The sequence below is a fragment of the Gekko japonicus genome, unplaced genomic scaffold, assembly GCF_001447785.1.
Source record: "Gekko japonicus isolate JY-2015 unplaced genomic scaffold, Gekko_japonicus_V1.1 scaffold292, whole genome shotgun sequence".
Classification (NCBI taxonomy): domain Eukaryota; kingdom Metazoa; phylum Chordata; class Lepidosauria; order Squamata; family Gekkonidae; genus Gekko; species Gekko japonicus.
The window spans coordinates 782,274-796,733 of record NW_015173131.1 but is presented as its reverse complement, the minus strand read 5'-3'; the positions used below and the strand labels follow the sequence as shown (position 1 = coordinate 796,733).

General features: G+C 48.0%; 1 protein-coding gene across 1 annotated transcript; it reads right to left on the bottom strand.

Annotated features, from left to right (window-relative positions):
• Positions 1–634: 634 nt before the first annotated feature.
• On the bottom strand, positions 635–14,081 carry DALRD3 (DALR anticodon binding domain containing 3). The gene is made up of 13 exons (XM_015422123.1): positions 13,835–14,081; positions 11,157–11,455; positions 9,947–10,224; positions 9,579–9,637; positions 9,370–9,495; positions 8,332–8,402; positions 7,126–7,184; positions 6,457–6,539; positions 5,184–5,307; positions 4,375–4,433; positions 3,623–3,736; positions 3,097–3,165; positions 635–1,655 (listed from the first exon to the last, which is right to left on the bottom strand). Exons 1-13 carry the CDS (start codon positions 14,021–14,023, stop codon positions 1,536–1,538), a joined length of 1,650 nt encoding a protein of 549 aa, XP_015277609.1. The 5' UTR covers positions 14,024–14,081; the 3' UTR covers positions 635–1,535.
• Between the last annotated feature and the right edge of the window lie 379 nt (positions 14,082–14,460).

Genomic DNA, 14,460 nt, shown 5'->3' with positions numbered 1-14,460 from the left:
GATCAAATTTGAGCCGGCATCATGGTGGGATTGGCTGCTCGTCTGAACGCACTCTGAAACTTGTATTTAAAAACTAAGATAACCTCCCCTTTTGGTGGCATATATGTGGGGGAAAACCCTAATCTTACATGAGTAAACACTGTAGTCCAGTAACTGCAATCCGAACCAGATTTATAACCTTCTAGACCCATTTGACTTCAGTGGATTCACGACGCTGTAACACTGCTTAGGACTGCACTGTAAGTGCACCATGTGTAAATGTACCGTAAGGCTTTTTGAAAAGCTCACTAAAGAAGAAGCTTTATGAATTAGTTCACATTTTGCTAATAACTACAAGGATTCAGAATGCTTCCCGGTGGGGTTCTTCAGCTTCTCTTTATATAACTAAAGATGTTGCCTAGTGCAAGTTAAGGCAGGGAGGACCAGACTTTTTTCCTCCTCTCTCCATGTTCTTAAACCTTGATTTGATATGCGATATTTGATTCATTTGACTGTGATATTTAACTACATGTTGCTTTTTTCACAAGCAAGAGGATTCATCTATTACAAAGTCTTTTATTGCGTAACAATTTATACTTTTGATCATGTACACTTCTAATTTCACAATAAAAATAGATAATAAAAACTGCCAGGGGGCTCCTGTCATGGACCTCTCAGCATCTTGTCTACCTTAGTTAGGTTCTTTGTGTCAGGTTCCGGGAGGATGAGAACGGCAGGCTGGAGGAAGCAGCGATTCATGCCCCGTTTAGCCACGCTGGTGATTTGCTGGTAACCCCTTGTGCTCCCTAACATTTACCATACCGTACAAACTGCCCACGTCTCACAATGAGACAGTGTTTGTGGGACAGTCACTCACAACCCGCCTGCCCCCAGCAATGCCTTTGGAGAAACTGCAGCTGAGAATCTCTGCATTTTATCTGCAACCCCTTGCGTCCACAGCTGATGCCAAAACCCTTTGTAGAGAGGCAGTGAACAGGACTGAAAGAAGCTTCAGCCATTTTATAATAGAATTTAATTTTTTTTTGGGGGGGGGGGTACAATAAACCCTTCTTTACATCCATCAGCGGGAAACTCTTAGCTTGCTTGAACTTGACCACCAGGCCATTTTTTTCCTACTCTCTGTGAGGGATCAGAACCAAGTGATTCCTTGAGTAGTATAGTCATCTCTCCTTCCGCCCCCCACCCCACCCCACCCATTTTGTTTCCAGGTAGTTTAGTTCTCCATGTTCCTAGCTAGCAATTGGCCACACATTGGCACCAAACGATTTCAGCAGCTCTCCCTCAACTTCAGAAATACACAAGGCTCTCGTTCTGGATCTTCTTTCTACCCACACTGGGGAGGAGAAACACTTCTGAGTCCAAACTGCAAGGCTGTGTTCTGCTGGCTGATCCTCAATTACAACGGTTCTCTGCCCGCCCCAACCAGGTGAGTGTAACCCTCCGACTCTTTTTCTTTGCAGTGGAGCCGGCCAGGTCAGGATGGCTGCTGCAGGGTGCCTGTGAGGAGGACCACAGCAGGTGTCCATCTGGCTTGCTCAGATCTGGTTAAGAGGAGGTAGATGGAGGGTCTGCAGGGCACTGTGGAACACTTCTCTGACTGCTCTCATAAGCTGCAACCGGGCAAACATCTGGCTGAACAAGTGGGGACGTGGCTCCTGGATGAAACAAAGACAACAACAACAAAGAATAGTCACCTAGCCTGGTCAGACAGCAGATGCGGCTTCTTGCGGATGCAAGGGAATTTTATTATATATTTACTCCATCTATAGTACTCCTTTCTTGCTGAGATTCTTGCTTTTCCCCTTTTTCGTCTTCCCATGGAGTTCCTGGCTAAAACACACACACCCAAGACATGGAATAGATTCAATGTTGGGAAAACCTTAAAAACAATTTAAGGGAATTCCATGCTTTGGGGGACATCCCAAAATTAGTTTTGGACCATGAAATGTGTCCTTTTCTGCTCTCACCTCAAAAGGGGGTGGGGTTTTGCTCATGATGGCCCAGGTTGACCTTATTTCCTCAGATCTCAGAAGCTAAATTGGGCCGGCCCTGGTGAGTACTTGAATGGGAGGCCAACCATAGAAGTCCGGGGTTGCTGCACAGAAGCAGACAATGGCAAACCACCTCTGAACATCTCTTGCCTTGACAACCAAACCCTGTGGGCATCACCGTAGGTTGGCTGCGACTTGAAGACACTTTCCACCACCAAGAGTGACCCCCCCTGGGGAATCAGGCTCAGGAGGAAGAACTTTTTACTTCTGTCAAGTACTTGGACATACCATTAAAAGTGGTTTCCATCTCTCTCAAATGCGGAGAGTAGCTCTAGAAGGAGCAGGACGGGATGCTGGAGCCAGGGAAGCTTCTGCCCACACCTCCCCCTTCATACTTACTGCCTAATATAGGGTGGAGTTTCCACCAGTGCTCCCTCCAAGCTGAGTTAGTGTGAGCTAGCTCACAGTTTCTTAGCCTCGGGCTCACACATTTTTGTATTGGCTCAGGAAGGAGGGCTCCAGAGCAAACTGATTGATGCAGCAGCCAAATCGCTCGCTCACAGCTTTAATGCCAGTAGCTCACAGAGTAGGATTTTTGTTCACAGGACTCCACAGCTTAGAGGGAGCACTGGTTTCCACCTCTACTGTATACGGCTCATCCTTTAACATGGAGAATGAATTGATCACTGAAACCAGGATCAAGTCTCTGCCTGCCACCAAAGGGGTAGCCTAAGTCCAAACCCAGCTTATCTCAGGTGTCTCTGACTCAGAAGTGGTCCTCCTTCACACATCATCAAGCTGCTTTACGCTGAATCAGACCACTGGTCCATCAAGGTCAGTATTGCCTACTCAGACTGGCAGCAGCTCTCCAGTGTCTCAGGCAGAGGCCTTTCGCATCACCTACTGCCACATCCTGCTGACTGGAGATGCCAAGAATTGAACCTGGAACCTTCTGCATGCAAAGCAGAGGGTCTTCCACTGAGCCACACTCCCTTCTTGAATCTATATATGTCGTGAATGAAACCAATACAGAGTGCACCTGAAATTCTTTTGAATGTCTCACAACGCCTTGGGCAGCCCTGCCTACTGAGCCCAGGACACTTACCCCCAGTATGTGCACCCGGTTGTAGTAAGAACTGAAATCCATGCTCAGCTGGATCAAGAACTTGCAGACCTAAAACACAGAGCCAAGGAAATTTATGTCTGCTGAATACAAACTATTTGGAAGAGGAGAACGTGCAGTGGAAATCAGCACAGTTAACTGTGGGACTTGCATTCCACAACAGGTGCCACCACCCTGAAACGATCAGTTCGATCCAGATTCACTGTGAATGTTATAACAGTCTTGAGCTCCAGCTCTGCATGAAATGGCCGGTCCTCGTCAGACCACAGGGGCACTTCTGCAATATACCCCACCCACCCCCATCTTCCAAAGCACTGCCCTTTCCTACCCACTGCCCTGCAAACAAAACACTAATTTTCCAGGAATGAGCTCTGCAAAGGAGACAGATCCTGAGTGATACTGGATCCCCACACAAACATAAGCTTACACACCTGGAAGCTAAACTGACCGGGGAGGGAAGGCAGCTGAACAGTCCCATCCGCCCCAAGACCTGGAAAAGTCATCTTACCGCCTCCGTGCTGGCTGAGATCCCAATCCCACTACTGGAGATGGGGAGCTGTATCACTTGGCTCAAGACCTCCTGGAAGGGCAGGACACCGTTGAACAACAAGAGCCACTCGCCCTGAGCAGGGAGGGAGGAATAAACAGAAGCCTCCGCGTAAGCCTGAGCAGACCCACCTTTGTCCCACCTGCCTCCGCCCCCCATGTATGAAAGAGCAGGAAGATGATCAAGGAAGGGGGGGGTCTCCTGACTCGACAAGCTCCACCCACTCTTTCAACATCTTACTGTCACACAAAGGCTTCCTGGCATCACTTCTGTCAAGTCAGACCACTGCTCTGTCAGTGTATTTACTTTGAGTGGCAGCAGTTCTCCAGGGTCTCAGGAAGAGAGGGGCCTTTCACATCACCTGCTCCCTGATCCTTTCAAATGGAGATGCCAGGGACTGGACTTGAGACCTTCTCCACGCCAAACAGATGCTCTACTACCAAGCCACAGCCTGTTCTCTGATGATGATCTGGATTGCAGGGATCCGTTTGTGCAAGGCTAGCATCCGGGTCCTGTCCTTTGGCACGGGACTGGATGAAAGCGTCTCCTATTCCTTCCTATGCATTTTATCCAATGTTGGGATTGACCAGAACTCAAAACCGATTGCCAAATTATGCTTTCGTTTCTGACACAGCTGATAACCTCTGCGGGTCCTATGGGAGTAGCCCTCCAAAGACCAGGTCTTTGTACTCCTTTTCATCATGGTTGCTCACCTCTTCTCTGAGGGAGGAATAGTTCAGCTCCGAAGGCAGTGGAAAAGCCGGGTACACGCCTGCAATGGGAAGGGAAACAAACCAGCCAGACGAGGAATGTTTCATGTAACAGTCGCACAGGTGATCCAAAAGTAGGTTCACCAGGGGACATTTTTGGCACCAAATTGTTAAAATAAACTAAGCAAATTAAACCTAAATGCAGCAGCCTGACTGGCCCAAACATGCCAAAGCCATGCTTAGAATCTGGATGGGAGACCATCAAGGAAGACCAGGGTGGCTAAGCCGAGGCAGGCAACAGCAAATGACCTCCGATGGTCTCTTGCCTTTAAAACTCCATGACGGGTTGCCATAAGTCAGTTGTGACTTGACAGCACATAACTATGTTCTCATTTTTTGTAAATGCGTTGTAGGCGCAAAGGTTGGGGTTTTGCAGTATTAGGCGTTCTTAAAGAACGGGATTGGGGAAAGCAAGGGAGAATATGATTTTTTTAGAGGAGCTGGGAGCCACCAAGAACTGTGTTCCGTGTGAGGGGATACCACCCCATATCCTGTTGAAGCACCATCCAGATCTTTTTAATTGGTTCCTGAGCCTCTGGCAAAAGCCCGCTCTGATTGTCAGGAGGGCTAAGGAAAGGAAACGGCAAGAATGCTCAGGAATCTGTGTCTTAGACGAGGCAGCCTGGCTGCAGCTCTGCTTTGTCTGGGAAAACCTCCCAGCCTAACTTGGGCATATACTCCAGTCCCTGAGCACTTCAGTGGGCCAGGGCCAGGGTGGTAGGGTTTGCATGCAGCGCGAAAAGAGCTCTCACCTTGCTCTGCTTCCCGCTGGTACGTTTCAAACAGTGTGGCAAGGCGAGCGCAATTGTACATTACGAAGGTGCCGCTCTTGGTCCCTTTGGTAGAGATGCAGGGCTCCTCCAAATCCAAGAGAATCTGAGGAGGTGGAATCAACTCTGTCAGTGCAGGAGCATGTTGGCCAGAGGTTCCTCTCAGAAGAATGAAAATGACCAAAGCACCAGGCAAAACAGTCCAGAAACTATCAACACAGACAAACCTCTGGAACTCTGGCCATCAGCCTACAAAGGGCCAAATCCACCCATTCATTTGCAGCTGCTCCCTCTTTGCTGTCCAGACTCCTGCTGTAACGTGGCCTGCTTCGCTCTTCCTAGACCTCTAGTGTTTTTACATTTCTCAGAATCCATCTACCCTCCTCCACTTCGAGATGCCAAGATCTGTCCATACCTTCACTCCCACTAGCCCTGTTAAGCCTCTGCCTTGTTTCCATGCAGACTTAGATTTGCCATGGCTTAGACCAGAGGTGTCAAACTCCATTTGTTACGTGGGCTGGATCTGACATAAATGTCACTCTGTCAGGCCGGATCATGTGTGCCATAAAATGTAATGCCAGGTACCGGAGAGATAAAGTTTATAAAAGACAACAGGCAAACCCAATTAATAATACTATTTTTTACTCAAAATGCAAACAAAAGCAATTGATTCCTAGCAGTGAAAGCAATTGATTTACTGGGGAACCCACAAAAGCCCAAATAAATGTATTTAATCATACGCAAGATTAGGTTTTTTCCAAGGGATATCATAAAACGGGGGAGTACTTTACACTTCCATCCATACCAGTTGCTTGCCCTAGTATGGGCAGGTTCTGGCCATCATCTGCCTTATGTTTGACACCCCTGACTTAGATCATGCTTAATGTTAATGCCAGGCATAATTTTATTTCAGCCTCCTCTGGTTAATGAGGAGTGAAAGCTGTGCATATGACCACTCCACAGTCCACATATCCTGCAATCCAATTCCCCCGTACACACAAAAATTCTACCACCAGAAGATATTCGCATAAAATATATTCCAGTTACAACACGGCACCCTCCCCTTGTGGTGAAGATGTTACCATGAGCAGTGCTGTCCTATACAAGCATAAAGCGGCCTCAATCCAAGAAAGATGGTTGATATTTTGAATTGCCCTCTGCTCAGCTGATGTCATTGCCACCTCCAGGCAGCACCCCAATCTCTTTCTAAACAACTGCCAATTAAAGGCACCCTCAGAAGAAGCCTCCCATTTACCTGGTTCCGATGAGCTGTGCTCAGCATCTCAAATCGGATGGCAGCTGACGTCAAGACACTGATCGTTTCTGTCCAGGCCTCATCTGCAGGGAGCAAGCCAGAAGGTGGTGAAGACTCTAATCTGGGAGAACTGGTTTCGATTCCCCACTCCTCCACATGCAGCTGCTGGTGTGACCTTGGGTCAGTCACAAGTCCTCTCAGAGCTGTTCTCTCACGAGCAGTTCTCGAAACAGCTCTCTCAGCCCCACCTACCTCACAGGGTGTGGGGAGGAGAAGGGAAGGGAAAGGAGATTGTAAGCCGCTCTGAGACTCCTTCAGGTAGTGAAGAGCAGGGTATAAATCCAATCTATTCTCTTCTCCTCTTCTTTAAGAGCCGGGGAGGAGTTCAGTGATGCCAGTGCTAAGAAACTTGTACTTCTCAGTGAAGGGGCTGTAAGGGTCTAAGAGGAAAGACCTGTCCCACCCTGCCAAACATGAAGCCTAAAAGGAAGCTCACAACAGCATCTTCCAAGAAGCTGAGTGATGGGCCCAAACCTGGATTTTATTATCACCAAAATACGCTGGCAGAATGGAGCAGCCCCGGTGCTGCCAACTGATGAAGTGCTAATCCTCTGGAAAGCACCTCAGCCAAAAAGGAGCCAAACGACAAGCACTGGGATGAGAAATTACCCTGAGAGAGGTCTCCATACTTCAGCACTGAAGCCTCATACATCTGGGAGTGTCTCAGCCTAGCAAGATAAACAAAAGTATTAAAGGAGAGGCTGGAAGCACTTAGAAGAGAGACTGAGCAACTTGTGTGTTCTGCACAATACTGGGGTTTTTGGGAACACTAGGAGCAGGAGGAGGAGGAGAGGGACCCCATCACCCCCCTCTCCCCCCGGGGGGGGGGGGGGAATAGGCTGCAGGCTCACTGCAGCTAAGCCTGCCTTCACATTTCTCAGTGCATTCTAAGTTAAGCAGAGCCTAGGACCCAGATCACTGGAGCCCCACTGTATACAAGGGAATTAGAAGCAAAGCTGTTTTATGCCAAGCCAGGACTGAGTTCCTGCACAAGTAGGCTAAAATTGCCTATCAAGTGGCTGATTAATTACTCACTGAGACCTGCAATAAAGTGATTAAAACGGGCAAGCTTCCTGAGACCTGGAAAGCTGCTAATGTAATTTTAATACCAAAAAAAGGAAAGGACGTATCAGATCCAAAATCCTATCGCCCTATTTCATTGCTCAATTTAGATTATAAAATGTTTACTTCAGTCATTGCGGCAAGACTAAAGATAATTATGGGCAACTATGTTCATAAAGACCAGACGGGTTTTATGGCGACTAGGGATATTTCGGACAACATCCGCAAAACACTAAATATCATTCATTATGGAAGAAAACAAAAAGGTATTGACTCTCTACTTCTGGCTATTCCCCATGATAGAAAAAATAACCTTTGATAACTTTAATTGGGAAAGCATCAACAAAGCTAGATATAAAATAATGATTTACAGTTGACAAGTTATAAGTTTATCACTCTGTATTCTGTATTCTGAAAGAATGTAAGTTGTTATGAGACAGAAATCTTATAGTATTCTTTTTTTCTTCTTCTCTAAGTGAAGCAACCTTTTTGTGTATTATAATGTTGAATTCTGTATTCCTTTTGAAAAAGAATAAAAATTGTTTTTTTGGGGGGGAAGTGGCTGATTAAGACAGTAATGGGAAATTCCTCCCTGCCCCCCGACCAACGGCCCAAAGAGGGAGCTCAGGGAAGCGTATGCTATTGTCACCTGGCCCAGAACCTTGCAGAAGAAGGGGGAAACAGGGTCCATTCTCATTGTCATTTTAACAGAGCACAATGGTCTTCTGAGAGGAGGAATAGGGCCCTACTCACTGGAAGTACTGAAGAATGGTGACAGGAGAGGCGGCAGCGGGGACTTTCACTGGTCCACAGACAAGGTGTTTCTACGGAAGAAAGCAGACAGGGGGTCATGTCAGCAGAGGCCTCTGTTAACCTGGCTATCTGCTCAGAAGGAATGAGGAATTACCTGACTACAAGCAAGTCTGTTTAGACTTTTGGCTATGGAAACAATTATTCAAAAAACGACACTCCCCCCAATTTGCGTGTATTTTACAGAGTCACAATGCAGAGATTTATCTTTTCAACTGATTTTGATCCTCCCGTGAAAGACAGCATGGATGGTAAAGGGGTTAGGGAGGAAGATGTGATGAGGGAGCAGCTGGACATAGGTGGAATAGGAGCTGTACAGGGAGGAATATAATCAGTAACCTAAAGACCCCAATGCTGACTACACTTAAAGTCCGTTCTCTTCAGCCTCTGGGTGGAATCTGCTGGGTCTTCAATGGGCAACCTTCACATTTCCTACTTTGTCCTCCCAGCCATGGAAACGAGAAACTCAATGTTTGTTCTTTTAAAACTTAGATTCTCAGGGTACCGTATTCTGCACAAGGCTATTCATTTCTATGCTTTTTGGGGGGTGAGCTGAGCACACAATACATGTGTGCTTCCAGCGCAAAGCTCTCCGACATCCTACTCTGTCACTTCTGGCCTGTCTCAATTACACACATTTAGAGTCCAGTGGCACCTTTAAGACCAACAAAGGTTTATTCAAGCGATGAGCTTTTGGTGTGCACACACGCTTTATCAAATTACACACACTGAGCTTTCTTTGCAGCAAGGCTGGCTGCGTTTTTTCCCTTCGGCTTACGACGCCTAGTAGACAAAGGTGGGTAAAAACAGCCGGCGGGATACAAGGGAAGATTAGTATCAATTAAAGGAGGAAGGAAATGTAATACAAGGAGGAAGAAGGTTTTAAAGGAGGAAAGGGGGACTTAAGGAGGAAGGCAACAGGAAAAGCCTCACACACACTCTGTGCTGTACGTCACCCTGGACAGAAATACAGCTCCTTACCTGGGGGGCAGGTGGGGGAGCTTGCGGAGCGACCAACCTCCACAGCAAGTCCACCTTCTGCTGCTGGAATGCCTCCTCGTGGCTCACCACGTGCACAATGCCATCGCATCTTCCTGGCACAGACACCTGCAGGAGAGCAGCAGATCACATTAGACCCAGGCCTAGGGGAGAATCCGCTGGGGCCCCAAGGAGGCCAGCTCTCGACTCACCGCACACCGTGAGGCCGCACGCTGCAGCTCAGCCACATGGAGCAGCTTCTCCTCTGTCACTGCAACAGAGGAGGGGGAGAATGGGTCAAGGAAGTTCGTCGTGCACGCTTTTGAAGCAGCGAGGCCCCGGCTTCCCCAGGGGCTCCCTTTACTGAGATTTGAAGCAGCCAACTAGAGCTAAGACTCAAAGCAAATCCAGCCGTACTCACTCACTACTTGGCAAGTCATTTGATCCCAGGCCCGTTTCCACATCTATAAAACGTTGAGTGTTTGTGGTGACCTACTTTGCGAGACTGCGAGGACAGATACAGAAATACCACAGCCCGCCTCAGGGGGTAAGACAAGTGATGTGCTTAAGTGATACTTACCAAGGAACACGTCCAGGTTCGGGTCATATCCTTCCAGGCTCTCTTTCTTTGGCTGTTGCTTTCCCAAGAACCCTTTCAAGTGCAGTTTGCACACAACTCCCTCCTGATCTGTCTCAGCGAACATGGCATGAGGGCACTGGCGGAGGGCGTCCTTCATGGCGAGGATATCCTCAGAGCTGGGGGAGGTTTCCGAACCTGCGGGCCACTCAATTCGCAACTGGTGCAGGAATCTCTGGATTTCCTCATCAGCCAAAGCGGGGACCACATGGACATCCACCCTACAAGGGCAGGATCACACTGCATTAGCTGTGGCACTTCCAGCAGCACTGTTTCCCCTATTCTGTTCCATTAGGTGACGGGTGTTCAGTGTCTTGCATGGCTTGCTGCTCCCCTTAGCTAGCAGACACAGAATTTGTTGGACAGACAGCTTGGTGTAGTGGTTAAGAGCGGTGGACTCTAATCCGGAGAACCACTTCCCCACTTGAAGCCAGATAAGCATAGCTTGCCACCTGATGATGCCAAAAGAGAGCTACCGCTTCAGGCAGTCAATCAATCCTTCGGGATCTCCTGGCTATTCCACACACAATGCCATACAATTATATTACAGAATACATTTCATGAGGAAGGAGGACACACATGCATGCTTGTTGAATATGAGTAACCCAGGTTGCAGTCTAGGGAAAATCTCCTACATTGAAGCAGGTGAAGTGAAGAAGTCCTGCTGCCTAATCACTGGACAGTCAAGCCCCAAGCCCCTCTGCTTTTGGCAGAGACCCTGCCCTCAGAGTCCCTACTGTGCTTCCACAACCATAAAAGGCTAGGAGTTTTGCAGGAGCTACTAGAAGCAGCAAGAATACACCCTGCCATGCCCACCACATGTTAATGGCCTCGAGCCGCGCAGAAATTAAGCTGAGTGTCTTAAGCAGACAAACAGGCAAGCTCTGCACATTTCTAGATTTGTGACTGGTGAGATTTGGTCCTCAATGAACACATGAAGCTGCCTTATACTGAATCAGACCCTTGGTCCATCAAGTTCAGTATTGTCTACTCAAACAGGCAGTGACTCTCCAGGGTCTCAGGCGAAGGTCTTTCGCATCACCTACTGCCTGGCCTTTTAACTGGAGACACTGGGGATTGAACCTGGGACCTTCTGCATGCCAAACGGATGCTCTACCACTGAGCCATGGCAAGAGCAGCTCCATCAACTGACCCTTGAGCTTGGAGCACATCAGCCAGGTGGTCAGTGACCAGGATAGCTCTCAGATGACTCAGACTGAGCGAGTTCAGGCCCTTGCACCCATGCAGGGGCACACAGTTGAGCACAATGCTGTGCCCAGGGACTATCTGTGGAGGTCTGGCATATAAAGGAATGGATTCCAGGATCTCTGCAAAGACAACAGGTCTGTCCAGATGCACTGTCAGTCCTGTCGGGCCCTTTTGGCAGCTCTGGATGGGTGGCACACCTGGACATTTTATCAATAACACCTTCTCGGCAATCCCATCAGGAACCTGTTACAGAACAAGACAGAAATGACAATCAGTGCTGGCTGTTTGAAAGAAGAACTCTATGTAAGTGGCAGCAAAGGGCTAAGCTACAAAATATGTTTGCTTACAAGTTGTCTCCAGGTTCCCTGCTTTGATCAAAGTCATATATCAACTTCACAAATGTCTCTTTCAAATCCTCAGAAGCTGATTTTGGTGATTTTGGTGAAGATGAGTGGCTTGGATTGAAAAGGGGGCTCCTGCTCCCCCCACACCTTCTCCCCAACCCTAAATAACCTCCAGTGGGAAGCTATTTGCATAACTGTTTAGCTGCATGTTCAGAAGTATGAGCAAAGTTAGGCATATTAATATGTGCTGCAATAATGGAAATAAAAATATTATTCTCTCCCCACTGGTGGCGGAAAGTGCTGTCAAGTCACAGCCAACTTATGGCAACCCCATTGGGTTTTCAAGGCAAGAGACCAACAGAGGTGGTTTTTAAGTGCCTGCCTCTGCCTAGCAATCCTAGTGTCCCCATCCAAATACTAACCAGAAGAAGAAGAGGAGATTGGATTTATACCCCACTCTTCACTCGAAGTCTCAGAGTGGTTTACAATCGCCTTCCCTTCCTCTCCCCACAACAGACACCCTATGAGGCAGGTGGGGCTGAGAGAGCTCTGAGATAACTGCTCTTGAGAGAACAGCTCTGAGAGAACTTGTAACTGACCCAAGATCGCCCAGCTAGCTGCATGTGGAGGAGTGGGGAATCAAACCCAGTTCTCCCAGATTAGAGTCCACCGCTTTTAACCACTACACCAAACCAGGGACAACCCTGCTTAGCTTCCAAGATCTAATGAGTTCCATCTAGCCTGCTCTCTCCCCAATACAGGAGTTAAATTAACAAAGCAAAGCTAGGAAGACTATATCGATTTAGAAAATGTGCTTGTCATTACTTCTGTAGACCAGAACCCGCTAGATGGCCTCTGTAGACATGTTAGATTTGAGTCCAGTAGCACCTTAGAGACCAACAAGATTTTTAGGGTATAAGCTTTCGAGACTCGGTTCTTTTTGACAGATACTGAAGAAGCAGGCTCTAGTCCACAGATGTTTATGGTCAAAGAAGAAGCTTGTGATCCTTCATGGTGCCAAAGGCCTCCTGTTTATAGTCCCTCTGGAAATTGCCAGTAGAGAGGGTCATGGAAGACAGAGAACATCACCACCCATGTGTGATACCTTCCCCAACACTCAACTCATGCTTGCATAACTATTAACAGGTCCGGATGGGTTGGTAACATAGAATCATAGAGTTGGAAGGGACCTCCAGGGTCATCTAGTCCAACCCCCTGCACAATGCAGGAAATTCACAACTACCTCTCCCCCCCCGTGACCCCTCCTCTATGCCCAGAAGAGGGCAAAAAACCCCCACACCCTTCAGGATCCCTGGCCAAACTGGCCAGGAGAACAATTGCTTCCTGACCCCAGAGTGGTGATAGGCATTTCCCTGGGCTTGTAAGAAAGGGCCACGAGAACTAAGCACTGATGCAACCCTTCCTGCCCTCTCTTCTCCTGATCTGCCTAAGTTCACACAATCAGCATTGCTATCGGATGGCCAAACCTCCAACCTTTGAAAACCTCCAAAGGAGGAGAGCCCACCACCTCTCAAGCCTGTTCCACCAAGGAAGCACTCTAACTGCCAGGAAGTTCTTCCTAATGCTTAGCCAAAGACTTTTGATTTCATTTCGACCTGTTCGTTCTGGTCCAACCTTCTGGGGCAACAGAAAAGAACTCAGCACCATTCTCTACATGACAGCCTTTCAAATACTTGACATCTTAGTCTGTTGCAACTCAATAAATGATTAATCTAACAGAACCTTAAAGACTAACGTTTATTATAGCGTAAGTGTTCATAAATCAATAAAGTTTATAAAATTAAAATTAAAAATCCTGCTACCTAAATAAATTCTACTAGATTAGTTTACATCAAATCAAGCCTGACCTCTTCCTAGAAGCTAAAGTGACTAAACTGAGGCTATCGTACTTTGGATGCCCTGCCACAAGGCAAGAGTCACCGGAGAAGACAACGATGCTTGGAAAAGTTAAAGGGAGCGGGGAAAAAGAAGACCCAACGTGAGATGGATCGACTCAGTCAAGGAAGCCACCACGGTCCTCCGTTTGCAAGACCTGAGCAAGGCTGTGAACTGTAGGACGTTTTGGAGGAACGTGGATTCATAGGGTCGCCATAAGTCGAAAATGACTTAACACAGTCTTTAATTTACTTCTGGACTCCTGTTTCATTATATTACTTAACAGAATCATTTCAGCTATCCCCCCCCCCCCGCACCCCCAAACAGGAGACAGCAACACTCACGCCGCCACGCCCCCTTTTCAATCAGGTCCCGCTCCTACCTCTCCGTCCCCGAACACCGCCCTCAGGGCAGCCCGTGGGGCTAGGAAGTCGCGGCTACGCAAGTTCCGGCTGCTGCTCTCCTTGAACCACACCGAGCCGCGGCCTCCCTCGCCGACCTTTCCTGTGAGGACACCGTTGAGAGCTCTCAGGGTCTTCGACACCGACAGCCGGCCGTCGACGGTCTCCATAGCGACGGCGACGGAGCCACGCACTCCAGAGCTCTTTGAGGAGCAGGGGAATAAACAGAGGTCGTTTCCGTTTAGAACCTCGCTGGATGTGACGTTAAAAACCATAGAGGCGTTTTGCCTCTGCGGTACGGAACTCCTGGCAGCCATCTTGAGAGTGGCATATGTGCCTTTTTAGATGGGACTTAGGCGCTAAGAAGGAAAAGCAGTATCCCGCGTATTCGTTTCCGATAATGATGGCGACAGGGGAGAATTGTATTGAAAAGTGACTTTCCGTGGTTCAAAGTCTGAGTCCTGTGGCACCTTTAAGACCAACGAAGTTTTATTCCAGGTATAAACTTTCGTGTGCACACAGACTTCCTCAGACATCATGAAATTAGGGTTGCCAGCTCCGGGCTGTGAAATACCTGGAGATTTTGGTGGTGGAGCCAAGGGAGGGA